The 19009-nt window shown below is 36.1% G+C and overlaps 1 protein-coding gene across 1 annotated transcript in view; it reads left to right on the forward strand.

Moving 5' to 3' along the window:
* Positions 1-4018, forward strand: part of kcnc3b (potassium voltage-gated channel, Shaw-related subfamily, member 3b) — a 31754-nt gene extending 27736 nt beyond the window's left edge. Inside the window, 1 exon segment of the mRNA XM_039788306.1 lies at positions 310-4018. Within this exon segment, the coding sequence (XP_039644240.1) occupies positions 310-344 (35 nt within the window). The 3' untranslated portion in view covers positions 345-4018.
* The last annotated feature ends 14991 nt before the right edge of the window (positions 4019-19009 follow it).

Genomic DNA, 19009 nt, shown 5'->3' on the forward strand with positions numbered 1-19009 from the left:
AAGAGTCAGCAAATCCTGTGTCCTTCACAGCAAGCACATGCTCATGAAATTATAAGAAATATGTGTATTACGTAATAGCTCTCCGCCTTCTACATACATACATACATACATACATACATACATACATACATACATACATACATGATTAAGTCTATTATTTTGGTCCAATCTGTTTAATTTTTATGATAATTTAATTGGTAGACAGTCTGGTCAGAATATTTGCAGTTTTTCCTCTCTGTTCCTCTGTGTCTTCCTTCTCCATTACCTTCTCTTTCTGTGATTAACATTCATTCTCCATCCCATCCCTAGGCCGCCACTGCAGCGCCAGTGTAACTAAAGTCTGAATGTAGGTATGTACTGTACTCCTCCATAGTGTAAATTAAGTGTGACTTTGGGCCGGAAATTATGTCATCACTGAATACAGTGACAGTCAGACTCGCCATTTCCCGATAGACGATCCCAGAGCAAAAAAAACGGGTTTAAATACAGTACTTAGCACAGTGAGGAGGAAGCTAGCAGACCGTGACAGACTGCAGTGGCTGAGACATGTTTAACTTTATCAGCATTTTTATTGTCATTTCTGACAAAACATTCCTTGTCTTGAATTTTACCAAGCAATACTTTCAGACATGAGCAAAAGCAAACTGTTTCGATCAGCTTTTGGTTGCAAAGCAGCATATATTTGAAAATCATCAGAACCACGTTACTGCCCCATCTACATTATTTTCTTCAGTATCACCTTCATCTAATCAACAGATGGGAACAATTCTTTTCACTTATCCATATATTTATATCACACTCGACAAACGTTTTAAATCCTCTGATTATACGTTTAGTTAAAGATAATTTACTGTATATGAATAACAGTTTTTGTCCGTTTATTGCGAGAGCAGTGTGTATTCTTCCCTTCATTCTTTCTCTCTCCACTCTGCATGTTGATTTTAGAACCAAGAATAGATCCAAAGGATTTTCCCAGCAGAATCAAAACGGGCTTCCCAACTTTATTTTTGTGAATGCGTACTTCGAATCTGTAGGTCACTCATCATAATAATATAATAATCTAGCACCCAAGTAAAGCATAATATTTGCTTAATATTTAACCTAATACAACTTGTAGCATAATATCAGCTGAATAAGCTGTTGGAGCATCACTATAACAGTTAAATTAATATACAAGTAAATGCTACTAATTTACTACTACAATGTAAATTAGCGGAAACAAGATGTATCTGCAATAAGACTTTTAATGTGAAACCGCAGCAGTTGGTTTGCATTAGCAGAAACTTAATGTAGCTCTGACACGGTGTCAAAAAACAAACAGTAAACTGGAAGGCAGAAATAAATTAGATCAAATTATTTAGAATTACATGTATACATTGTTTCCTGTGTGTGGAGGCAATGTGAATCAAGCACAGGAATGGCGGAGTACGCCACTAACAATTAAAATTACAAGATACAGTAAATAGGTAATGACCGAATGCACGCAAAAAATTCAATGGCCATTGAATAAAAAAATGCAGACCATAAATGATACCAAAAACAGGGTTAGATTTCATGAAAATCTTAAGGATTATATCTTTATCTAGCAGTTCAGTTAGGTCAGGTGAAGAGTTTATCAGATAATGATAGCCACCTCTTTCTTTAAGAGATTTTTGTCCAGCATTGTTGTAGTTCTGCTATAAAAAAAGGTCTTTTTTTTTTTCAGGGAGGCTGTTGTTGCCCCTAAACTCTGATTCAGCATCACAAAAATGGCTGCCACTTGATGCAACTTGACAATTTGTCTAAATACATTTGGGTGGTATGAACAAAATACATTTGGAACTGAACTTGAGATTGAAGCAGCACCACAGATTGGCCAGACAGCTTTTCAGACATCTTTGTGGGACATGCAGCCTAAGAAACCCAGTGAAAATCCATCATCAATATTTTACTGAGTTGCCATCTGACTAATGTGCCTGTGCTAGTCAGAGTAAAAAAAGGAGTTATTTATGGTTGGCTCAAATGATGCGTATCCTAGAGTGGTGGAGTGATGGCCACCGTGCACCACAATATACTTTTCCATTTCAGCAGGAAGGCACAGAGGGCGTCACACTTTACCAGTGGGTGTTCTTTGTTTGACTGTGGCCTAGTGATGGTTGGAGTTTGACAAAAATATACACTAACTTGATAATGTTTTAGCTTAACAGTTTGTTTTTTTTACATTACATTTTAATTTCAGCTAATGTAACATATTCCTAATAAAACTCCATCCATTACGGGACAGTTAGCCATTGTTAGGGCAGATTAATTGCTACCTACCAATGGTGTTTTTTCACTTCACCTGATGCAACAACACTTCGTCAGCACAGCACTAGATACAATAACACATCTCTAGCTGCTCTTCCTACAGGAGGAATTCAACATCTGCATGCTTTGTTACACACCAAAAATACAGCGGGAAAGGACACAAAGGCCAATGTGTTATTTCTTAGATAAATTGGTTTTGTAAGGTTCAGCAGTTACAATGTATTATATTTAAAAGTCACTTGCACAAGTGGACCATGTGTCATTTTCCACTGTAAACAAAATGTAAACTTATATCCATTACAGCAGTGATTCCCAACCAGGGGTACTTGTACTCCAGGGGGTACTTCTGCAGTTGCCATGCTGTACGTGGAAAGATTGTGGAGTAGCTCCACTAATTTGATATTGAAATTAAGTCAACACCTGAACACTACATTTTGCAGTTGTGTAAAAGTGTGTGAAAACTAGTTAGTAAGCCAGCACAAACGTTTTACGTAATGAATAAATGGTAGAAATAACTAGTTAAAAGTAATGACTAAACCGTTCAAATCATTAGCTAAAAGTAATAGTGAAAGGGTTAAAATAGCTAAAAGAATAGGTAACGGTTGAAATGGTTAGCCAAAAGTAATGGATAAATGGTTGAAACATTCAGCTTTACAAATAGTAGTAGCCTAGTAGTATGATTGTTGACCAAACCAACCTCAATATTGACAGTTTAACTGTATGAAAAAAATTACCAATATCCACTTTCTTAAAGTGAATATTTCATACATTTGGAACATAGATTGGGAATCGATGATGGGGTATGCGAGTTCATCTGACAGGGCTGTGGGGGTACCTCAGACCAAAAAGGTTGGGAACCACTGCATTACAGGATGCTATTACCGGGGGATAGGAAGTGTTTCTAAAAGTTGCAGGGAGGACATTTTTGTGTTGGCCATTTGAAGTTTACAGGGACCAAAAGCAAATGCTAAGTGGGCTTGGGTTTATAAAGCATAATGCAAGGCAATTCATTATTCTACATAACTTCATTAGTGCTAAAATCTTTAAGCTTTTTTTCTAAAACTTCATGTGGTCAACTCCTACACTGTATCAGTAATATCTGAGTATTTACTACTTGTGTTTGTGTTAAACTGTATAGTTGTGGCCAAAAGATTGTCTAAAACACCTGAACATGGAACATCATACATGATAAAATGTTGGGTGCGTTATTCAATTGGCCTATTATAAGTGTTAAATCTCTTAATATCAGAGAATATTTTGCTTTTCTGTTTTGAAAAAAAAGAAGATATATCATAACTCGCATTTTCTTGTTTTGTCTTGTCTTGTCCTTCTTGTCTGTGTCTGTCCTTTATATGTCTTTATAATTTGATAACATTTTCAATTTCTTACCCTTAATTTATTTTCTTCACTTATGTGTTTCTTTTCAATTAAAATTTTTTCTTATAACATGTTAAACCTCATGTTCATGTTTCAACACTATAAAACCTTTGCAACAAACCCTGAATATGGAACATTTCAACTACAACTTTTTTATTTGCATATGATATCAAAACAAAAACACATTATATAATCTAATGAATCGATCAATGGTTCAAATTATTTTCTTAAAGCAACGGGCTACGAGAAATCTCGCAGTCTCAATAACATATCGGGAATGGCTGGGTCATCACTGCGGCTTGCTCCTATCACTAGCGCCCCCTTTGAAACCTATGAGGCTCCAGGACCACTGCGCGGTTGTGGTGCCTTTTTTTTTTTTTTTTTTTAAAAAAAAAATTATTTTTTTTGGAGGTCCCTCCTTTTTTTTTTTTTTTTTTAAAAAAAAAAAAAAAAAGGTTGTGACAAGAGATGCAGTGGATTAGCTGTGGACTGATCGCATTGAAGCCTCCATTAGATTGTACACCGTGCAAAAACAATAGCAATAACATGAAATGAACTTGAATGTAGAAAGAATGACCCCCTGTCTTGTAAATCTAATGGTTTATGATGCATGCATCAGGTTAGCTGATGGGGTAAAATACAAATTCTAGCTTTCAACGTACACTGTTATTTTAAATGATTAGAATACGTGTAAAAAAAAAAAAAAATTGGATTTGTTAAATGAAATAGTATCAGAGATTAAAAAACATTATGAAAGCGTGCACAGTTACAGTTTAAAATGTAGGATTAAGTGTGTAGATGGACATTCATTTTTAAATGTTCTGGACCAAACAAAACTGAGCTGACAAGAATGTCCAGATAATTGACCATGAAACAATACAGTTCATTTAGCCAAAGAAAAAAAAATACATTTATAGATTAGATTGATGGTAAGAAAGGTTTCTACTTTGTCTTTGGTGAAATATTGATTTATGTACAGCATAGACATCATTTTGGTAATTTTCTCTAAAAGACAGACTCAGTTTCTATAAGTCTCAGTATTAACACGTACTTTTCTATCTCATCATTGTGAAATAATTGGACACTTTATGTTGATAGTTTACACAACAAAGCTAAGATGTCAAAAAATTGAAGAAAAAAAAACTTAGCTTAAATGAAAAGAATAAAAGTACTGTACCATAAGAGCTATCTCAATTGTGCAGCCTAACATGGCTCTACAAATCATAGTTTATTTTATTACATTACATTGCTGTTAGGATCCCATGTATGCAATTGCTACCTTCTAATGTACAGTTAAATGTCTATTCAGTCACTTTCTTTAGCAGTTGCAAGCATATTGTCCAATATATTTCTATATATTTATCATCATCTCATGCATCATATGCAATTATAACAATCATATTCCAAAACAATAATATGAATTAAATATATGCCCCAAAAATATAAAAAATATAAAAAAAATAACTAAAATGTTGTATTAATTTGTCTCAAAACCATGTAGGCTGCCAGACATGCAAGTAATGTATCACAAGTTTAGTTTTTGACTGGGGCAAAGGTGTAGTTTAATAATGGGGGAGCAGGATGAGGTTAGTTGGAGTTGTGAGACCACGTCGTGGAGGGACTGCAACAATGTGTAAGATGAGGTTTATGTAAACGATGGATTTAGCCAAGCTAGCGCTAGCTTATTACTTACTACTGGCCTTAGGTTATAGATCAAACCACTAGCTGTGGGTTCAACAAAATGTACCAGTGTAGCAGGTTTAGCATGTTTTTAGCATTCAAAACTAGGCAAAATAATATCCTTTGTTGATAACATTGTTAGGGCAGCAGAGGACCTCATGAGTAGAGTTGCCTGGCTAGCTACATGCTAACTGTGTCTCCCAGACAGTCTTTGGCAAAGTAGCACAATTCCTATTTGATGATCGTAAATGTCTGACTGGACCTTTGAAGAAATGCTATTCAGGACAGCCATGTAAATGAAATGTACTTGTAGGCCTACCATTTTTTAAATAAATCTAAATGCAATGTATTAAGAAAACTTCTTAAAATTACATTAATCTAAGTACAACACATATACTTATAAAGTCAGATATGGATGGCTACATAATTAATTATACATTTAAAACAAATACAAGCACTTTACTAACACTCAATACTAATTTCATAACCTTTAAATGATTGCATGTTGGGATAAGACCCAGACCATATTACAACAAATAGACTGAACTTGTGAGACTATCCCATCAAACATCTCTAAGGATGTTCAGCTTTTCTAAAATGTTTTTGCTTCTTCACTTTTTTTTTTACATTCTTGTTTTTTTTAAATGACAGAAATGCAATCTGTTGTTTGAAAAAAAATATGACTTATTACAATATACCATTCTTCTAGATAATTAGACAATAAACAAACTATCTTTTTTGGCAATGTATAGCTTATTTTAGTAACTGAAGTCCTTCCTCAGATTGCCATCCTCACATGAAAATAGATCGTATGTTAAAAGTTGAGCAAAAAAGACATTCACATATGCAATAAACATGCAATATTATTTTAATGTTGGAAAACATGATGTGCACATACATATGTAAATATGCAGATCTATTTTTAATCTTAAAAATGCACAGACTTTGTAGGCAGTCTACTCATTATCTTTGATTTATCTGTTCCAATTAGTATTACAATAACATCATGAGCCATTTGTCTTGTTTTTTTCTCAAGTCAATGTGGTCTTGCTGGTCCTTTAAACTTTTTGATGTTGTGGCTGCCATTTTTAATTATTTTAGTTTTGTAATAGTTTTATATTTTTCACTTGTACTGGTAATGTGTATTTCATTGTAAGGAATGGCTTTTCTGTACCACTGATTGTCTAAAATAACATTTGTCAAAAAAACACGATGTTGTATTTACCTGTCCTTAAACAGAAACGTAGTTAAGAGTGAAATCATGAGATAAAACTCTAAGTGCTTTAGATCCAACAATTTTCATGCAGGTGTAAAGGGAGAGTATTTACTTGTTTAGACAGCCAGGTCCAGATATTCTAACTGTTATAATCTATGGTCCCGATTGCCATTTTGTCTAAAAATCAGTGTGCTTCCAGACCCCTCCAGTTTGAGAACTTAGATATGCAGTATATGATTCGAGATGAAAGCTGTGACATCACTTGAATGTTTGCTTGAATCTGTTGTCGAATTAAGATTGAAAGGGTTTAAAAAAGTTGTGTCTCATTTACGATAGATCCTACCATAGTCACTGCAAGAAGTAATGCTTGCTTGGCTTTGTCTGATACGGGTTTTTAAAGGCCATTGCACATATTTTTAGACCAACGTTGCTAATAGTCGTGCTTATACTCCACCATTCACCATTATTATGTAAAAAAATTACAATAGTTTAATGTTGTCTGAAAATATCTGAAACAGCATGCAGAGCTTTGTTGCTCCAGTGAATCCAAAAAATTTTTGACAGCAGCTTGTTAACGGATGTCAACCTGAGCTTAGGGAAGGTAGGGAAACTCTGGGATAGTACATTTTTTAAATTGATTTAACTTGCAGGAAAATGTGTTGTGAACGCTGCTTTTGTGATGCAATGAGTACAATGACACATGTTGATTGGCTTGGGTTCAATCCTCAAAGCTAATCTTAGTCCACATTAACAAACCTGAATGTTGGTCTGTAGTTTTTGCGAGCATCACTTCTCTCAGTGCACAAAACCTCATTCAACATTTTAAGCGCACATGCATACTGTATAATTTTAAAATGAATCCACAATGTGGATGTTACAATTTGAGATACTTTGAATTATACTCGTATACCACTTTATTAGGAATGTACATTTTCTGTAAAGGAAAATGTCCATCCATCTTATATATCTGCAGTGAAATGTTTTTCTTTGTGCTACAATTGACTGGATATGGGTGAGAGGAATAACAATCTCACGCACCACCACTTTAATTTGAACATTTATGATTATAGTAGTGATTAAAGGATTTGTTCATATTTGCTTTGTATTGTATCAAAATTTATCTGAAGAATGTCATAATTGTGGTTCTGCTGATCTTATGAGTCATATATCATAGTTGTGGCCAATGCAAATCACCTAGGACACTCTGATGTCACATTGATAAGTAAACAAAACAGGCAGATGTTGTAAGTGCCTCTATGAGGCCCCCGTAGGCTCTGATGTCAATTTAGGAGTTCATGCAAACTAGCTAGATTTAACTAGCTAAACCTTTACAGAAATACTTAATAGGTCAGTGGTTATTATTGAATATGTACATATATGTGTCTACACATGTGAATACATTAAAGTCATATGCAATTAATATATCTATGTATACTTTGTGAGTATAGGGAAACAAAGTTTCATAAAAACTGATTCTAATGGAATTTTTATATGTACGTCATCGGACAGGTTTTATCCTGCAATCTTTACTGAACCCAACTACACCGCTTAACCTGGCTTTCTGGTTATATACATATTAGGTCTGTATTTCCAAAAGCAAGTATGTACATTTATAATTTTACAGTACTGTAAGCCTAATTCAGCTGTAATGACAAAGGAAAATTCTGAGTGTGTTCTTGGTTGTGTGTTTGCTTGGATATGTGGGGTAAATGCACTGTATTCTAATGAATATGAATGTACAGTACATGTAAATATTTCAATGGTTGCTGCTAATGCATCCTGAAAGGCCTGTTTTGGGACTGTATCACTATTATATTTGGATTTATTAAGCATAGGAATACTAAAAGCTGTTGTACTATAAGTACAGTCATTTAATTTGGTAAAGGAAGAGTCAAAAAATTATGTTTGATCAACTTTGAATTGTGCAATGAGAAGATTGACACCAGTTAAACCTCTATGTGTCTGTTATGATTTACAACACCAGTGCATAATGGCTGTGCCTAGCAACACAAAGGCTGCTTTGGCACTGACTCAGGATGTTACTGGTGCCAGAACAAAGACAGAAAAGTCTGGTTGATGTCCAAACAAACAGTGGTGTGCTAGTATCCAATAATGGAGGTTTTTAGACATGTGTACTGTACATGTACACATATATAGGAATTTATAAATCTGGCACTAAGACTCCATTAACTTACTTCTGATTTTGTGCAGACATATTTGGGAAATGACAGATTTATGCATACGCCACCAGGAGAAGGTCCTGTTACTCTTAATAAGATCTGCATGATGAGGCATGGCATTGCCTCTGCATTTAAATTTACATCAAAATACAATTTTAATACAATTACGAAGTCTATGCTTAATGGGTCCATGGTGGTTTAGGTTAATAGCTGCTGACTTTTCCTTGTCATGTAAGCCAAGGTCGCTTGTAGGATGTACGAGGGCCTTTACTCATAGTCGACTAAAGAATTTACCATACAACTGGTCTTTAGAAAATATGAACTGTCTTGCTAACAGCTTTTCTGTGGAGGAAACTATACAGTGGAAATTGAAAGAGGAAGAGGGTGAAAAGAAGAGCAGACTGGAAGAGCTAATGCGACTGCAATAAAGGATAATGTTTGTACTGGGTTGATGTTTGCTTGTGAGACCACAACAGAAGTGTTTAATCTCCCGTTAGATAATGCATGATGCCAGCACATGTGATACAAGAATTGTTTGCCATAACTGTAGGCAAAGAATTAAGAAAGTATCAACCTAATGTTGTTGACAAACATTTTCTTGAATTTGCACCTGTGTTTGCATGATGCATAGCTGAAGTTGGGGGATAAGCCTCCTGAAATGGTGTCAGCCAAATGTGTGATTCCACTACTTCTTTTAAATGTGAAAACTTCCATGAATAGTATTGAGTATGTTTGTATGTCTCCATCTGTCCGGACAAAAATGTGTTTTTCCATGAGGCGTACTTTTCATTCAAATGAAAAAGACACACACACACACACACACACACATACACACACACACACAGTCATCATCTTCCTATCGCCTAATCGTGTTCAAAATGCTCTGTACATAACTCAATCCTGTAAAGATGGTGATTTGCTGAGATTTAACAGAGTGGTGAGCATGGTGCTGGTCAGTTGGCTGGCAGGTTGTTTCATTCAGTCCGTTTGTTTTTCTAATATTGTCAGCCACCAGTTTTATTGTCTCCATTTCTTGATATTGTTATTCAAGAATAACTTGTGTGCCAATTTTCTGTCTGTATGTTGGAGATAGACTGTTGGTAGAGTTGTCCTTACAGTTTAAATGTGTGCACTTCATTCTGACATGTACAGTTAACCAGCAGTTCACAGGTAATGGTAATCCCTGATTACTTTTCTATTGCACATAATGTTAGTGACACTATAAAACTGTGTTATTGATAACAATGTAATTGGCAAATTCCAAATATGAGAACAAGATTGGTTTATATAAGTTGAGCACCTCTATAAACCAATCAAGATACAAGTGCTTACTCTTAATGTTAAAAGTTTCAGTTCATTTCACTTCAACATGATTTCTTAAAAATTCTGTTTATTCTCTGTGAATATTAATGGCTTTCTGTTCTTGTCTTCACAGTGTTAAGTTTCTAGCATTCGCCTCCTCTCTAATGTGGAGTCAGTAACTGGTAAACACAAATTTGCGGCGGGAGCCACGTAAGTGTGACACGGATGGACAGTTTAAAGGAGATCTTTGGGGTGACAAGAGAGCGACCAGAAGTTAATCATGAATTTAAAAAATTGTATGGTCTGCTCCTCACGTTGTTACCAAAGCCACCTCTTGGAACTCCGACCACATTTTTGACAACTGTCTGACAGACCTTTTTTTCCTTTTTCGGCAAACTGACTGAGCATTGCACTGACACACTTTTGGGAGAGAAAAGGACTCCTGATTACACATTCCAGATGACATCTCTCTGACAACATTATACTTGCCATCTTGTGTGATGACAACTCAGTATTGTCTACAGTGCTGAACAACTGAGCAACTTCACACGTTTCTGAAAACACTTGTCTTCACAAAGGACTGAATGAACAATGTAGCATCTCTGCTAACATATTGTAGCATTTGTTGGCTTGGAAATAACTTGACTTTATCCATCAACAGTTGGAAGAGAGAGGAATTTATGCATTCAAGGGATCTTATAGATGTCATTTTCCTCTTAGGTTCCTTTCCAGTAAAGAAAAAAATATATAGTACATGAGAGACAAAGGATTGGTCTTACTCGTTAAAACACTTAACATTCCAAAAAAAAGATGCACTAAATACAAACAGTGTATATGAAATCCATCAGTATTTACCAACACCCATACTTTGGCCCCTTTTCAAGTTTAGCACTTGTATAGCATGTTTGCCACTGAACTTATGTCTTCCATTCACTTCTATCAGACTGAAACACTGCCCTACTCACAAGTACTAAGATAATCAAAAACAGCACTATAAAGTTGAACAAATGAAGCACATGTAGCATCAGCTTAAACAGGTCGTGTATGGACTTTACTGTATATTTAGACTCACCTGAAACATTCACCATAAGAAAATGGTGGCAAAAGACATCTTTATCTCTCATGTACTGACATGGGCTTGCCTGAAAGTCTATGTGGGATACCAAAGGTCCTGTAGCAAGCACTTGCTGAATGACCTTCTGTAATGTATAGTAGATTAGAAGGAATATTTCACTGCTTCCGTTTGGTACACATTCCTCTAAAAGTACTTTAACTGCCACTAGCATCCCATGCCTATATACATATTACAAGTATTTTCCCATGTCTGCTCCTCATGACTGACAGTGCTCAGTCATGAGGAGCAAATTCTAATTACAACTAAAAGGACACCCCCGCCACAAGGACACTTTTTACATCACATAAAACATTAGCTGGAGATTCTGCATTATCATTTTGAAAGGGACCAATCAGATAAATGCTACTCCTAACACAAAGGCCAACACTGCCAATAGGCACAAGAAGCTCCAGATGAATACTGCCCCATCTCTCTCTTGTCCCTCTTGCTGCCAACGACTGCTACTCAGGCAAGTCGATGTCAAGATAAGGATTCCCCTTAGGCAAAGGGGGAAATTAGAAGAAATGGACCAAGTGTAGAGCATGTGTGGAAGTGTACAAAGAGAACAAATCTATATTTTGATAAACAAATCAACTATCCATGACTTCGGAGGAAGTTGCTGAGCAGAAAAGGTCCAGAATGGAAGAAAGAAAAAAAAAAATCAGTTGCCAATGTTAATAGAACATTTGGCATCATGAAATGGAGTCAAAGTCCTGGGAAGAGATGGGAAGTAAATATTTTGTTATTTTTTTTTTGAAAGACAATGAGCAATGACAGACTCTTGCCTATAAAGACATGGGGATGACAAAGGATGGACGCTGAGATAAACAAATGAAAAAAAAGATAATGCATTTTTGTAACTTTGTTTACCAGCATGACTAGTTTGCATGACTGTCTTTTCTGCAAGCCCTTAGTTGAAGACAAGGGTGCTAGAGATACAAAAAAGTATATATAAAATGAATTAAAAAAATGTTATATGCAATTAATGTTTTAAAAAAAGATTATAATGAAAGAGAAGAGCTATATTTTGTTTTGAAAAGTAAAAAAATGTGAATATTGAAACATGTTTGTTTGCAAAGTACACCCTGAACTATGTTTTGTTTGATGAAATCTCTCTGCTACTACTGCCCTACATTCTCCATTCCAGTGTTTTTGACCGCTGCCATAGTTTTACTTTTTTATGCATAGAGCAGTAACCATTCAATCAACAGAGATCATTCAAGACTTTGTCAAACTATAGCATTTGCGCAAAGGTTGTTTATTGTTAATCACAAAGTCCATGTTTTCCTCGAATCATTTGCACAACTACCGTAGCAGTAGCAGCAGCAGCAGCAGCAGCAGCAGCAGCAGCAGCAGCAGCAGCAGTTTTAAAACAACAGCTCTCCATACCACAACTTTGACTGCTTGATTAGTACTCATAGTTTGCTTTTTTTCTTTGGCAATAATACAAGAGTTGTCACACGATTGTAGCAGGGCAAATGGAGAACCTCGAGAGTATCTTCAACGCCTCAGTGTTAAAGAGATTCGTTAAGGCCTTGGATGTCCCATGGCAGGATTTTGCTGGGATGGGCAGTTCTGTTCCACTAGTCCTAGTAGTAGAAAAATGGGAGCACAAGTCCAGGTTATACAATAAAGACCAATAACAGACTATGAAAGATACTATACTGGCGAACAATCAAGAGAGATTTCAGGTTTGCATGGAACCAACTGCCATTCCAAAGTTTATGTGTGGTTTAAAGGACTCAGGTGTGTTGGTGTGTGTGGATGTAGGTGTTTTCTTTCTAACATAATAAATTCTAGTACGGTATATAGATAACGATAATGTGAACACCTCACCGTGATGTGTAAAAAAACGCATGCATTATGACTTGATAATCTCTCGAGGGGGAAACAGAGTCTTGACATATCCCCTTAGCCTCCTATCATTGTTTGTCATGAATCCAGTCCCGAAAACTATGAACACTGTGCCGTGTCGTAGAGCAGAAACGTCTTCCTTCGAGATGCAACTGAAAACTACTCACACTCACAGTGTCAGCATGAGTGTGTAGAGGTAGCTCGTCTTGTTTTTTTAGATGGTCAGGTCTTTGCATTCGTCGTTACCCATGGAGTTACCGTCATCCAGCTGGCTAGTTGGCAGCTCATTACAGCACACAACACAGCCATGTAAGCACCAATCAAAGAGACCCAGAGCTTCCAAAATGATGTCAGTGAAGTACTTTAAGTGTTGTGAGAAAGAGGATGAGAGATACCAGTATCCACCGTGGGGAGATTGATGAAAAATGAAAAAAGCTTAAAAGAGCATCTCAATGTTGAGTGCTCTCCAAGTCCCTCAGCCTTGGTTTGGTATTTCAAGTGAGTTTCCGGCCCTGCAGGTCCAGGGCTCAGCTCAGGCAGCTGAATGGTCCTCTGTCCATTCCCAGTACATTACAGTTGGAGGCTCTCCAGAATATTGTGTGATGTAGACTACACAGACCACTCAAGGTTTTGCAGGTTCTAGAGCCTTTGTCTATTTGCAAAAATGGTCCATGGGATTTTGTTTTGGTCTCTTATCTTTTTAAAGCTCCCGGTTTCAGTTCCAGTATGGAAGGCATTAAGTAACTATGGCTTTGATGGTCACAAAGATGTTTATGAATATTTTAGAGGTAAACTTCTAGCAATGGTGTGCACACTTGCAAAAACTTTGTGCTTCACCCAGCGGTTTGTGTTTTCATGCCCGAGTACTGTCTTTTTTCTTTCCTTATTTTTCACGGTTACATTTGTCATTTCTTCATTCTCTACATTGTGACTGCTATGCCAATGCCAGGCTGAAAAAGATGTCTTTCCTTTTCTATTGCATAATACTGCCATTTGATTAAGTCATGTTGAACAGAATGAGTTACAATGTTGAGAGTGCTAAGTCTGTTTTATTTTCTAAAGTTTGCAATCTGTTATACAATGTTAAAGATTTCCTGTGTAACACTCACATAACCAAAAGAAAAAAAATGCTTTACATGGTAAGTAGGTGCCACTGTTAACCTAATGGCTACAATGTGTTGTAACAACAGTATGACATGTCCTCTCCAGGTGTTTAGAAGGTGTTATGTGGTCCTTGGTTGACACATCCTCTACAATAGCCTATTGATTTTCTTTATGTGCCTGTTTCTGTTAAATATGTTGTTTTTTCTTTTTTAAATTGAGGACACTGTATGCAATCTGCACCAAGAATGCCGCTGATCGACACTTACTGTATGCTCCCTGAGACACAGATATTCTGTCATCAGTTCAGATGATTGCAACCACATGTGTAGTGGCTTTATGGCTTTCCATAAAGTGACATAGCAATCATACTAACCTAAAAATATTTTATTTTCACAAAGTGATAAGACCAGGGTTGTTTTAGAGGAAATGTTATCATACTGAATAGTTTTCTAATATATTTAAGATCTTAATTTAATTAGAAATAATGTGACTAACACCACAATAGTCATACCAATATACATACATTTAATATTACAGGCTAACATCATGCATTTACATAAGCATTCCAAAGATACAAGATACAAGTATGTTCATTTTACATGCCTTCAAATTGTATAAAACAGACTTATGTACTAGTCCATTGTACTGCAGTCTAAGTAGGAGAGTGAATGGGGAGAAGAGGTGGTCACTGGAGTATCTGGTTGTGATTTATGCCGGATTTTATTTTTTAAATGTTGGGACACAAAGAACAACTCATCAAGAACTGTATAAATTATATTTCAATGGAATGTTCATGATCTATCTTTTTATATTTTGAAGAAAAAATAGAAACATATCAATAAAGTGTCATAATTGATCATATTTCTACTATTGAGACTTAAAATGTATGAATGTCAATGCGATCTAATGTGAACCAATCTCCATAGCAGCTTGAATGAATAACTGAACTAACAGTCATGAGATGCTTTTTCAGAGACATTAAAATTGCTTAAAATCATTGAAATGAACTTAAAATAAATGAAAAAGTGACATCAATGTTGTGTCAGTTTATTTAAGATTCCTAACTGATGAAATGTGTGCTTCTGTGCATACGGACTTCTGTACTGACTGTCACTAGCTCGATTCATCAGCCTGTCAGCAACAGGATACCACAATACACTGACTGATATAATCTGGCTTGAAGTGTGGACACAATGAAAATCAAAGTCTTCCAAGAAACTGAAGGATGACATTACATTTGCGACTGGAAGTTTAAGTATATGGGGTATTTTGATGCCAGTATTTCCAAGAAGGTCCAACTGTGAAGTTTCTTTTTTTTCCCCATTTATTAATTAATATTAATGGTATAATTTATGTTATTTTATCATTAGTTTAGGTTGATATACAATTATTGGTTATAATGAGCATTACAAATTGTTTGTAAGCATCTATGAACATGATTTGCTAATGCTTATAATAATTAGTCAATGATTAATAAAGCATAAAGTAATATTCATTTGGCTCCATTAAATCTTTTTTGAGTGATCTATAAAAGAGATGATTTTTTTGTGCACAGATACCATCTAAATAATATTTAAAAGATGATTTATCTAAGTATAAGTATTTATCAACCATTAATAAGGTATTATAATCATCAGCTGCAACTTTATAAAAGCCATTCCAAATAATGTTTGCATTATTATTATTATTATTTGCCGGTTTACAAATCATTTGGTAATCATTAACAAATAACTGTTAAAATAACAAATTATAGCTTAACTAATAATGAATGAACATGACTTATCATTTCATTGTTTTTTTAACTGTAGAAAACTCTATTAACTTAAGTTTAATTTGCTGTACAGTTAAAAAAGCAGCTATTGTACATAGGTGAGTCATCAACTAGAATGCCAGTTCACAGTGTTAAAGTGGTTAAAGTTGTCTGACAGTCTTTTATGACATATCACATTGTAAATCATGGCAAAGGGAAATGGTTTAAAAATCAGCAACTTAGGTAAATCAAAGTAGAAAAGTAGACAATTAAGAGCTCTTAATAGGACACCTGCACAGTGGAAAAAGATTACTAAATAATCTTAGCACTGCTGTTTGGAGAATGCTTATGTACCATAAGCTGGTGTAAGGACCACATGGTAAGAAATAGCAATGTGGTCTGATGAGTCATCCATTTTCTACTCATGGATACCCACTGTCTGTTTCAAACGGCTTCGACGTGGTGATGAATCTGTGGTGGTATGTGCAGCCATCTCATGGGAGTCTCATGATTGCTCTGCATAGCGGAGCAGAAGCTAAAGAATTTAAAGCCATTTTACACAGTATTCCCTCATCCAAGATTATGATACACAATGCTACAAATAACACTACATTTTTATGGGGTGTCATTTTAGAAGAAGGAAGATTCATCTGTTACACCCCAAAAAAACTGGAAGAATTTCTTGGATTTAATTTAATTTACTTGATTTTCATTTAGATTGTATTGGTAATTTATTATGTCCACACTGTACACATGCTCATGCTTATTGCTTTCTAAGCACATTTACACAAAAGGTTGTTGGCAGATTTATAGTGAGCTGAGTTTCATGATTTGATGACAAATGTGATCAAATGGGAATGTAATGTAGCAGCTGTGAGGAAATGTCGGCACAGGCCTCCTTCAGTTTTTTCCCCTTTGTGCCAAAACTTCACCTCCCTCTGGTGGTAATACACAGTAGTGTCTGGTTTGGTATATATTCAGATGGATGACGACCTATGACTAATAACAGTAAATCTTTATTGATTAATTGATTGGATTGATTTAGTCTTTTTGTATTTGGTTGTTTTTGTCATTTATTTTATAGTTTTAAAAACAGTCAAAATTAACTGAAGTAGAAGTACCAAAAATATTATTTTTATTATAATAATTAGTATTATTTATTATTATTATTAAGAAAGTCCTGTTTAATGTGACACAACCCCATGATTCCATTTCATTTTTGAGACTTAAAGACAAGAATAAAGAAAAAGTTTTGGCCTTTTTGCATCTGTTTTTGCATTGTTTGTCTACCTTTTATATCACAAAGTCATGGTCAATAGGTCAAACTACAGAAGACAGTTGTATTACTAAAGCTATAGTGCATAGTTTCTGCCGCCCCCATGAGGATTTCTAAGTAATGACAACAAAACTGTTGGTGTGTCCACATGATACAATATTTTAGAAGAATATTTCCAATAGAAAGTCTCTCTAGGCTTATGACCAGAACGTACATGTCCCTGTACATGTTAACACACACTTAGCGTACATTATACTATCTATATGATCTACAGTACTTGAAATATAGTCCTCCAAGGTTCAGGTGGAGGCTGTTTTTCCTGCTGAAGCATGTTGTATGACACACAGCAATCCTGTGGGGATGAGCAACAGATTGAGAGATTGACGAGAGCTGATCATGGTTTGGAATGGATGGTAAAGAGGAGGCAGACACGGGTCCAATTTTATTTAAACTCTTAAGCATCAAAACATAAAAAAAAAAAAAACTTGCATTAGCTAAATGATGACTGTTGTGCTGCTCTACAAATAAAAAGGTGAGCCAATTTACCCAATAACACATTCATCTTATTGCTCCCATAGGGATTCATTTTCTACTTTGTGACAAAACTACCCATGAGGCGAATATAAACCTTATTTTGTAGTTCTCAACAAAGCTTCTACTTCTACTCCTCATTAGCCTTCTTACAATTTACTGCACAGCTGGCAAAGCAGGAATGCCAATGCTAAAGTTACAGCTAGACTATACAATGCTACAACGGCAAAAAAACACCAGTTTTACTGCATACACGATGACAAAGTTAGTAGTTAACACAGCACTTTATGCTTTGTTTAAAACGAGTAAACACAAATTGACAGTGGGGTCAACAACTTACCTGTGTGCATTTTGATTGGCTACTTTTACCCAGTTGCTTGTTTGAGATTAGGGTTGTGTACCCTACTTAGTGCTTTTTAGGGTATCGACCAAATTATGTTGGTACTACAGAGTACCGTAAAAAGTCCCATGACATGGTGCTCTTTGGATGCTTTTATATAAACCTTAGTGGTCCCTTAATACTGTATCTGAAGTCTCTTTCCCATAATTCAGCCTTGGTGCAAAATTACAGCCACTAGAGCCAGTCCCACAATGAGCTTTCCTTAGGATGTGCCACTTCTGTGTCTGAAGCTATTGAGGAGGAGAGAGGGGGGGCAAGGTGGATGTTGGGGGTGTGGCCTTGACCAACTGCCATTTAGCTCATTTGAAAGCCATGATGTCTCTCTTTCTAATGGGCAGGCCAAATTCTCTGGGCGGGCAAAGCAGAGAAAGGGGAGGTAACCTTCCAGATCGGCCCATCTGAGCTTTCATTTTCTCAAAGGCAGAGCAGGATACCCAGGGCTCGGTTTACACCTATCGCCATTTCTAGCCACTGGGGGACCACAGGCAGGCTGGGGGAACTGATATTAATGTTAAAAAACCTCATAAAAGTGAAATTTTCATGCCATGGGACCTTTAAATCAAACGGTGCCAAATTTCGGTACCTGAGAGTGCATAAGGGCAAGCTTCTCTGTCCTCTCCTCTGCATGTTTGACAGAGTGGGGCTCAGCTCCGACATGCGCGCAGATGGATCGAGACTAGGTCGGCTCTGCAACTTGTTCACAAGTCACAATGAGCCACGGCAATGCCCAAGCAGTCGCAAGTGTGGTTACACTCCCACAGACAGCGTTCGCTGCATTATAATATAATGGCGGGCCGAAAGCGGTCTCAGTGCGGTTACACTTCCTCTGATACAGGCACAACAGCGTTTTCTCTGCCCTGGTGACAAAAGCTGGAGGTTGTAGGGCAAGGCAAGGCAATTCAAAGTGCTATACATAAAACATTAAAGAACATTTTTTTT

The sequence above is a fragment of the Perca fluviatilis genome, chromosome 21 (genome assembly GCF_010015445.1).
Source record: "Perca fluviatilis chromosome 21, GENO_Pfluv_1.0, whole genome shotgun sequence".
Classification (NCBI taxonomy): domain Eukaryota; kingdom Metazoa; phylum Chordata; class Actinopteri; order Perciformes; family Percidae; genus Perca; species Perca fluviatilis.